Raw genomic sequence first — 9,719 nt, 5'->3', positions numbered from 1 at the left:
GAAATGACAATTCACCCTACTTTATTTATTTATTTCTTATTATTTTCTAAGAGCCCAAAATCAATTTATACAACTCAAACCCAATGCCCAAAAATTTAGTTTCTTAAATAATAAAATTATGCACTTACCCCAACTTTCCTTTTGTTATAATTAGTTTTAGGTTTTTTAGATTAAGGAAATATAGTGGTTGTTCTTGTAGCAAAATCAAAGAATATCTTGTTCTTGCTTCCTCTCTAACCAAGTATTTATTTTAATTTTATTTATCCAATAAATACTTGTCCTATTCAAATATATATATATATATATATATATATATGTTATATTATATTATGCACATTATATGTCACCTTATTATTATATATATATATATATATATATATATGTTATATTATATTATGCACATTATATGTCACCTTATTATTATATTTTATTTGTTCATTATCTTTCTTATTTATTTTATAATATTAAATAATATTTTATTCTCATTAATATTTTTTATATTTGTAATATTCATCTTAGTGTTCTTTTTCTCATGATTTTCCCAATAGTATTTCACTTTTTTTTAATGAATGGTAGATTATGAAATAATTTCTTGCTCATTTGGATTCAAAATTTAATAATGATAATAAGGATGATGATGATAATAATAATAATAATTTTTTTTTAAATGGAAATTTTTTAGTTAAAATAATCAATTTATTCAAAATTAAATTGATTATATTTAATAAAAATTACCAGACGATTAATGAACTTTCCGAAAACTATTAAAAGTGAAATAATTTCTTCGAAAGCAAAACGACATCGTACTCAGCAAGGAGGCACCAAAAGGAAGAAATTGGAGCTTCCCACGGATGGTGATCCGGGTGCTCCCTCAAAATATAATCCTGACCGTTGATTGAAACGCAATCCAACGCACGAAAATCACGGCACAGGGCACCCGCCAAAATTTAAAAAATTTTCAAAATTTCAAATTTGCCCCACCCGCCCTTAGATTTATATAAATAACCCCAAATCCTCTTTGAATGTCACTCGATTTCAAAACTCAAACCTAGCCCTAACCATAGCAGTAAGATCTTACTTACCTCGGTTCATCGATGGCGCGAACCAAGCAAACAGCCAGAAAGTCCACCGGCGGAAAGGCTCCACGCAAGCAACTGGCGACAAAGGCTGCCAGGAAGTCGGCTCCGGCGACCGGAGGAGTAAAGAAGCCTCACAGGTTCAGGCCAGGGACGGTGGCTCTGAGGGAGATAAGGAAGTACCAGAAGAGCACGGAGCTACTGATTCGGAAGCTGCCGTTCCAGCGACTGGTTCGTGAGATTGCTCAGGACTTCAAGACGGATCTGAGGTTCCAGAGCAGCGCTGTGGCGGCTCTGCAGGAGGCCGCAGAGGCCTACTTGGTGGGGCTCTTCGAGGACACCAACTTGTGTGCGATTCACGCCAAAAGAGTCACTATTATGCCCAAAGATATTCAGCTGGCCAGGAGGATTAGAGGCGAGAGGGCTTGATGTGGTTCTTTGTGATATCTTCGGCCCTTGCTTAGTGCGACGTAGTTGTCTTTGGTCTTGTGATGTGTTGTAGGAGTCCGCGAATCGATTCAATTCTGAGATTTTCTAATCTGTCAAAGCCAACAAAAATCCCCAAGCTAATGTATTGACTCTTGAGATAGCTTATTGTAATGCAAAGCTTTTAAGCGTTGAAGGTTGCTTGTGGTTGGTGAGATGTTCGAGTGGAAAACTATGAATATTGAATCAATCACATGATTCATTTTTTTTAGCATGCTCAAATGTTGCTGTTTAAAGCATTGAATCCTGTAAAAGAAGCAATTAAGAGGTTTTGTTTTGTGTTCTTTTGTCATGAATGGTAAGATGCTCGTGGAGCCGCCGCTCTGAGTGCGTTGACGTCATCCAAAATGAGATCGGGTTGGTCAAAATTTTGATAGTAAAAAAACTGGGTTGCTTTTTAAAAAAAAGATCAGAATTTTATTAATTTTTTTTTTAAAACATTTCATTTTATAAGCTAATAAGGTGTTGGGTAGTTGAAATTTTTTAACAAAACCATAATAAAAAGATAGAATAGAAAACCAATTTAATATTAATAAATTATTTTTACTTTTTTTTAAAAAAAAATTATTTCATTTATTTATCTTTTTCCACACTAAAATTTAATAATAAAAAAATGTGTAAATTTTTTAACTATTTTTTGTTTTTTCATAATAAATAATATATATATTTTAAAAAAATAAATAAAAAACAAAAAAGGGGCAAAAGTTATGAAAAGGCGTGGAGGCGATCACAGCTAGTTTAATACGATACTAAGCTACAAATATGGCTTATTGCGTTTTTTTTCAACCTTAGACCAACGACATGCAGAATCCAAACAAATGAAAAAGAAAAAAAGGCCAGCATTTAAGGTGATTTGATCATTCAAGAACAGCTTAAATCATGAAACTTATGAATTAAGATACAAATTTCCTTCTGCTTGCAGAAGTCATCAACCTCAAGTACAGAGTCAAGACTCATTCTCCGCAAAACCCCACCTGATTGTATACGGAACCTGGTGAAGATTTTGGTCAGGCATTTTGCTTTACTTGCTTCATCAACTGGATGAATTCCCTGAAGGCTGCAGCAATAATGTCTTAATATCGGTTTCTTTACAATATCACTATTAGTATATAATGAAGCAATAATAGAAACTGCTTTCCTAGGCTGTGTGAGGACTCAACTTTTAGGCTATCAACACAATTCACCAATCCTATTATCATACAACTACTTGAGATTTTGCTTTTGTTTCTTTTGATGCAGGCGTCAAGCTCAGTGTGTGAATTGATATCTAAATCTACGTGCTCGTGTAAAGAATGTTTCAATTACCAGGATCCGAATCATGAGGCCCTGGAGAAGCTTCAGGGTGGTATTGAAGAGACATGATATTCAGAGCAGGATAGGCAAGGCCTGCACAACTTCCATCATTAAGGTTGACATGCGTCACTTCCACACCCTCAGGCAGTGATGCAGGGTCTACTGCATAGTTATGATTCTGCCACACAATGAATTAAAAGTGAAAACATGAAAAGAAAAAAAAGAAAAGTGAATGCATAGACATGATTCAAATTACTGAAATCAACCAAACGGTATCATCCAAGGTCTTAAATTAGAAGAGACAATGATGGTACATCAACTTCCCCCTCATAATTTAGATGCCAATCCGGTAACCCTCATTACTGATTACCATACCCTAGTGTATAATTCATGCATGTCCCCTCTATTTCGGCCTCTGTATTCCTTTTACCATTTTACCACTTTGACTGAATAGCACCCACCAATTGTGAGTTTGGAACAATTTGAGATGTGATGCTAAAAGTTAATATTTGCCTCCTACCAAATGGGAATTTGAGACAATTGAGGATCAATCTTAAATACTCCAAAAAATTGGAACATGATCAATTTTGAAATAATTCCTTCCATCTGGATTTACATAAATGGGTGAGTGACACTTCTCAATCATTAAAAATCCAAGGCAGACCTAATAAATACCTACAGCAGGCTATTTAGCACACTCTCAATCATAGACAATTGACAATTTGCTGAACAACCATCCAGGCAATGATCTTGATTGAACTGAATCCTTTGATTCAGAATAGTTATCTTCCTAATGCCAGAAGGAAATACTATGAAACTGAAGCAATTCTGATCAAAATTTGGTTGTCCAGAAACCAGCAGTCAATTCAGCCTCCAACTACCCAAATGCATGAGAAACCAGATGAGTAACAGAAGAAAACTACAGCTCCTGTGATATAAAGGTTGCTCCAGAGGATCCCCACATAACCGGAAACAACCACGATATACAGTGGGGTGGAAAGCATCCCCAGGCCACTCTTTCAGGCAGATAAAAATGCATACTAGAAAGTCTGAACTGGGGCATGCATGGGGGGGGGGGGGGGGGGGGGAGAAGAGTCTGAACAAATGTTCCTCACAGAATGTTACATGCATGAACAGAGGCAAACCTTAACAAATGAATTATTAAATCCACATCAGCTACAAGAAAGCTTTCAATGCAGCATAAAGTATCATCTCAAAACATCTCCACTTCAACCAAGCTGAGTTGATGTGAAGCATAACCAAACAAGAAAGAGGCATCTGATTTAGTTTATGATCTGCTTTGAAGTTTTAACCTCTTCTATACAAAATTCTACTACTTATAATTTTATTTTTTTACAATAAAATAGAAATGCCAAGTTTTAATTTGATTCCTAACAGGTTATATTCAATGGCAAGATTCAAGAAAAGCTCGAGAACATCATAAATATCGATTAAAACACATCTCCTGTAAGATAATTAGAGAATGAAACACTTCAATCAAATAGACAAAAAAATAAAGAGGGTAAATGCCCAACAGAAGAATCAATTTACAGGGAACTGAAGAAAGTAAAATTAGAGGAATTAGATGTTCTTGCAAACATTAATAGCTAAACAGAGGTCTAGGTGAACACACCTGAGCACTGATCTCAACGCGACCACTCCGAAGGTTACGAACTGGATGATTTCCACCATGGTGACCAAACTTCATTTTAAAGGTTTTACCACCCAATGCCTGGCCAAGCAACTGATGTCCCATACAAATGCCAAAAACAGGAACCTTTCCCAATATTTCTTTAACTGTTTCAACAGCATATGGAACTGCAGATGGGTCTCCTGGGCCATTGCTGAAAAGAACTCCATCAGGCTTCATCTTTAAGGTCTCTGAAGCTGGCCATGTTGATGGGACAACTGTGATTTTACAGCCATAGGATGCCAAACGTCTTAATATATTATGCTTGATCCCAAAATCATATGCGATAACCTTCATCCAAACAAGGATAGATAGAACAAAGAATTATCGAGACTGAAATTCAAATTGTAAGCAATTTTCTGGTATTAGCATAAACTTTGAACGAGTAATACTAACACGAAAAGTTTCTCCAGCTGTCTCATTAGAGTTAAAATCCCATTCTGAGCCTGTTTTATCAACCCACTCATATGGAGAATTGCATGAAACACCACTTATTAAATCAACACCTGAAAAAATGAGCCACGAAAATTAAGGGTTAAATTCTGTACAAAATTCCCAAACCCCTTATACCAAATATATCAAATGCTTACCCACAATGTCCCATGAGCAAGAAATTTTCAGTAGTTCCTCATCTGTTTTAGAGTCTTCTGTGCTCAGTACACCTATAAGGCTTCCATCTTGTCTTAATCTACGGGTAATGGCCCGGGTATCGACATCATCTATTGTATAACATAAAAAGCAATGGGAGGTTAAATGTGACATGAGAATTTATTTCAAATGAGGTATGACAATCTACAAAATTGATGATACAGAGCAGAATATAGCTTACATATGCCCATAATGTTCCTTTCTGCTAAATAGTCACCAAGTGTCTCTGCACATCTCCAATTTGAAGTACTGCAGAACATTATTTGGAATGTATTAGCAATGTTCAAAAATGAAAAACCAAGAAGCAGGATGATCATGGATAGAAACCAGTGTACCCGATACTTAGACTTCTGATCACTAAACCAGCAAGAAAGCATTGACTTGATTCTTCGTCATCTGGGCAGGGAAGCGATCTGTATTTAGTTTTAAATAGTTTACCAACACAAGGTTGCAAATATTAGAATTAAGAAATTCCCCTACCAAAATTTACCCCCGTGTTGCCAATATGTGGATTTGTCATTAAGACGAACTGACCAGCATAACTAGGGTCTGTAAGAATTTCCTGATATCTGCAATATGACAACCACATATCAACTTCCATATATGGATCATGAACAAAATATCAACTCCTCAATCAGGTCATTTTAACTTTGCAGATAAGCAGAGCCACTATATTTCCTTTTCTAAGATCGGAATGCTTTTGTTTCTGATGAGTAAAGTTTAGTAACCCATTTTTAATTCCCATCTTTACAAGTAACTTACAAATTCATGTTGGTAAATGATTTTCCAGCAGTGTTAAAATAAATTGAATGTATAACATCAACCTTCATTTTAAAATAATTAAAATGGGAGATACAACAAGATTCAGCAGAACTGCAATGCATCATCCACCCAGAAAACAAAGGCTATATTAATTTCTATAGGGCTCAATGTGACTTTAATCATGAGAACACAACTATGGAGTTGCACAGCTTGACATAAACTAGTAGAGCTCATCAGTCACAGTATACATAAATTACTCTAATTTAGTTTAAAATTGTAAAATTATGCCGACACGTATAGGAGTTTTAATTAAGCTAGTCTTAGTTAAGAAGTTTATATGTTAAATAGAAATCAAAGGAGCCCCAAAGCACTTTCTTCAATATATTTAGTTTTATTGCCAATCAATAAAAATCAACTCCATTGCATCATCAAGTTTATCTAGTTTATGTTTTAACTTTTCACATGCACCTTAACATTAGGAAATTGAACATTTATCCTGAAGAAAATGAATGTCAGAGTCACTTGGTTTTCAAACAGCTTGAGAATTCTCAGATCATTTTAAGAATTTCCTAAACTATTCTTGACCTTTTTCTTCCAGTAATGCAACCAGCCTTTTCATCAAGTGACGGAAACTGGAACATTTCACCCACAATCCGATAATTATCAGATTAGCTACCACTATCCTTACTGAGAAAAGCTTCTTAATTGCTCGCTTCCTGAACCAGTCAGAACAATTAAGAATGAAAGCCATCTATCTTATTTGTTAATAAGGATTTATTTTTTCATTCTTCAATCTATTTTTGGATTTTGTCACAATTATTTCCAATGTTTTGTGTCCCAGAGTTTGAATTATTGTAATGCCTAATAATTTCCAGCCCTTGAATTTTCTGGCCATTTTAGTTACACCCCTCTAACAATAATAAACATATACACACTTCAGCAGCATAGGGTGCGAATCTAGTATAATACCAATTTGGACAAGCATAGACATGTAAACAATCTATCCTTATTTGTCTGTGACATTTGCAAAGGGTCCTCCATTTCATACAGTTCTATCACAATATTCCCTATAAAGTTACTTTCTATCTTCATTTTCCCATAATTTATGATGCATTGATGGCCTGGAAGTGTTAAGAGTCCCATCTTAAGCCCAACAATATTTCACTTAACCATGTGCTCATGTCCAAATTTCAAGAACTTGACATGTGGAGAACCTCACGTTCATGACAATTTGTGACACTCCTATACCAACTCCTCAAGTCAGAGAGGTTTGTCTGCAGGACTATAGCTAGAATCATGTAAAATCAATACATACATATAGGTCTTCATATAACTTTATAAATGACACAAATTTTAATCAAACCAAACCACCAAAAAATTGTTGATCTGGCTTATATAGGAATATTACTGTAGCAACCATAATATTTTTCATTAGTGGAGTTATAATATCTTCTATTGTCAAAGAGAGAGTATTTCCTATCAACAGATTCAACACTACACGTCAATGCATGGATAAGCAGTGGAAAATTGAGAATCCTGAATCTAGAAAATGGAATATGTAGGATAACCAAACTTTTTGGGAAGTAGCTAGTAGAGATAACCAGATGCTTAAGAAACATAATTAATGAGAAAGCAATTCTTATCCTATTATGTTTTATCCTTCAGAAACAAGAGGTCTAGCTCCACTTTCTAATTAAAAGAAATTTAACGTCATCTAACCCTGTTAAAGATGTATTGAAAACCACTTCTCCAACTTGAGTTCCTGAAGCACCAAATGACTTTGCCTTCCAGACTGAGCCATCTTCAAGAACAAGTCTAGCATCGGATGTTTTCCAGGGTCTTTCACCCAAACCTAAGGTTCAACAAAAAGACTATCAATTCAAACTACATATGTATGTTTCTAAACAATAATGCGTTAGAAAGGGAGTGAAAATTGAAAAATAAGGTGATCTTTAAGCAGTACTTTTTTTTTTTTGTGTCCGTATTATCTGAAATCAAACTGTTGCAAGCATTAAGATCGCTAAAACCAAAACCATGCAATGCAGAAGGAAAGAAATAGTTAGATTAAACAATTATCCTAGACCTTCCTACAAATAAAGGATAGAAGTGCCAAAGCCAATATAGGAGTATGGAAATTGTCCTAGTTTCCTTCACTATAGCAGCAGCATACACAAGGAAAGAACCCATATATATTTTCTTTTCCACACAAACAAATAAACTTACATGCGATATGAATATCACAAACAAAATTTAACCTCAAAAGTGATGAAGAGCATGTTCAGATTCTGATAGAGAATCACCCCCAAATTTCTTCTACAGTTCAAAACAGAGGGGCTTGTATGGTACATGGATGGAAGATTTGGGTATGTCAGATCACCAAAATGTATATAAGAAGCAGTGCCCCTTTATCCACAAGATAGAGGGTATAAGAGGCTATTTTTCTAATTTTGTTTCCTTTTTTTAAAAAAAATTATTATTTTTCCTTCTAGGAGTTCCTTGTAGGCTTCTCTTATTGAGGCATTCCCTGCCTTCTTTGCAACATTTCATTCCTCTTTTAGTAATTCTATCATGCAATCATAAAAGCATATATTCTTTTTTTTTTTTGATAGATATAAAAGCATATATTCTGAAGTCCAGGAGACTAATATTTCCTTGATTTTATACAACAATCTAAGTGCCCCCAATCTGGACTGTTCAATTACCAGCAACTTGTTCTATTTACATGCCAGATTGACCACAATTCATGTTGTTGTATTGTTCACTAAATAATGCATGTTTAGAAATGTCCATCACTACAACATGCTGGCATCACTCTAATTTGCTTGTATATACACAAATCTCAAACCCTCAAATTGATTTGTTTTCTACAAGAACTATTACTCAGTGAATTTTCAACTCAATGAACTAACTCTTCAATCTCAACAATATACTAAAATCTGTAAATGAAGTTATCAAGATGCATATAAACAAAAGAACCAAACAAACAGAAATTTGGAAAAGAAAGAAGAAAGTGAGGCCTATTTTTCAAATCAAAAAATAAATATGGCACTGAAATTTGTTTCCTCCAATTTCCTCGGGAGCAAAACATCGTCATTCAATCATGAAAAAAGAAAATTTAACCATTGGAATAAACAAAAAGAAGAAGGGAGATGAGAAAATTAGAGTGGTACCGACGGCGGTGGCAGCGGCACCTGAGGAGCATCTGATGGTGAAAATCCTAACATTTATCGAAGCATAATTTCTAGGGTTGGAAGCAAACCAACTTTTCACCCCGAAATCCGTACATCTTATCGCCATTCTCTCTCTCTCTCTCTCTCTAAGATTCCCTGAAACAAGGTGGTGAGACTGGCAGCGCCGGTGAAGTAGCTTACTTTGGCGTTGAGAAGATGGCTATATGGTATGCAGCTAGTGGCTGTCCAGCGGGATTGAGAAGATGGCGGCCGTGGGTAAATCCTAGTGGCTGTGCCGCTCAGCTCTACACTCTCCCTCACCACAAAATCAACAACTAAGATGAAAGCACAGGGTGGCGACAAAAATCTCCACCCGCTTCAAAAGAATTTGTCCTTAGGGTTTCAAAATGGACACGTGGGGTATGCTTGCCTGGAAAAAAGTACAGGTGAAATTTGGGCGCCCCACGGCCCAAAGATTCGGGTTAAGTAGGGCTTTCCGGATCGACGAAAGGGAGTGGAGCCGGGCCTCGGGCTCTTTGATGTTGGCGTTGACCTTTGGACTCGATTCATATTTTTTAATTTTAATAAAATTAA

The 9,719-nt window shown here is 35.5% G+C and overlaps 2 protein-coding genes across 3 annotated transcripts; one reads left to right on the top strand and one right to left on the bottom strand.

The window, feature by feature from the left end:
• Positions 1-1,009: 1,009 nt before the first annotated feature.
• Positions 1,010-1,776, top strand: LOC100260775 (histone H3-like). The gene has a single exon (XM_002282570.4). It carries the CDS (start codon positions 1,095-1,097, stop codon positions 1,503-1,505), a length of 411 nt encoding a protein of 136 aa, XP_002282606.1. The 5' UTR covers positions 1,010-1,094; the 3' UTR covers positions 1,506-1,776.
• A 536-nt stretch (positions 1,777-2,312) lies between these two features.
• On the bottom strand, positions 2,313-9,502 carry LOC100255702 (anthranilate synthase 02). Of its 2 annotated transcripts, NM_001281252.1 has the most exon segments (10): positions 2,570-2,619; positions 2,868-3,033; positions 4,489-4,836; positions 4,942-5,051; positions 5,136-5,264; positions 5,375-5,442; positions 5,529-5,589; positions 5,674-5,762; positions 7,675-7,807; positions 9,126-9,252. In NM_001281252.1, coding segments are annotated over 10 exon segments (1,281 nt in total).
• Between the last annotated feature and the right edge of the window lie 217 nt (positions 9,503-9,719).

Source organism: Vitis vinifera, chromosome 4, assembly GCF_030704535.1.
Source record: "Vitis vinifera cultivar Pinot Noir 40024 chromosome 4, ASM3070453v1".
Classification (NCBI taxonomy): domain Eukaryota; kingdom Viridiplantae; phylum Streptophyta; class Magnoliopsida; order Vitales; family Vitaceae; genus Vitis; species Vitis vinifera.
Note: the sequence above shows the minus strand (reverse complement) of the source record. Positions and strands in the feature narration are given on the sequence as shown.

What these genes read in the sequence shown, in the direction of transcription:
- LOC100260775 (XM_002282570.4), top strand. Translation starts at nt 1,095, where the DNA reads ATGGCGCGAACCAAGCAAACAGCCAGAAAGTCCACCGGCGGAAAGGCT.
- LOC100255702 (XM_019219158.2), bottom strand. Translation starts at nt 9,157, where the DNA reads ATGCTCCTCAGGTGCCGCTGCCACCGCCGTCG. An exon ending in AAGGAACATTATGGGCATAT is followed by an intron (nt 5,265 to 5,374) that starts GTAAGCTATATT and finishes GTTATACAATAG; the next exon opens with ATGATGTCGATACCCGGGCC. An exon ending in TTGCTCATGGGACATTGTGG is followed by an intron (nt 5,052 to 5,135) that starts GTAAGCATTTGA and finishes TCATTTTTTCAG; the next exon opens with GTGTTGATTTAATAAGTGGT.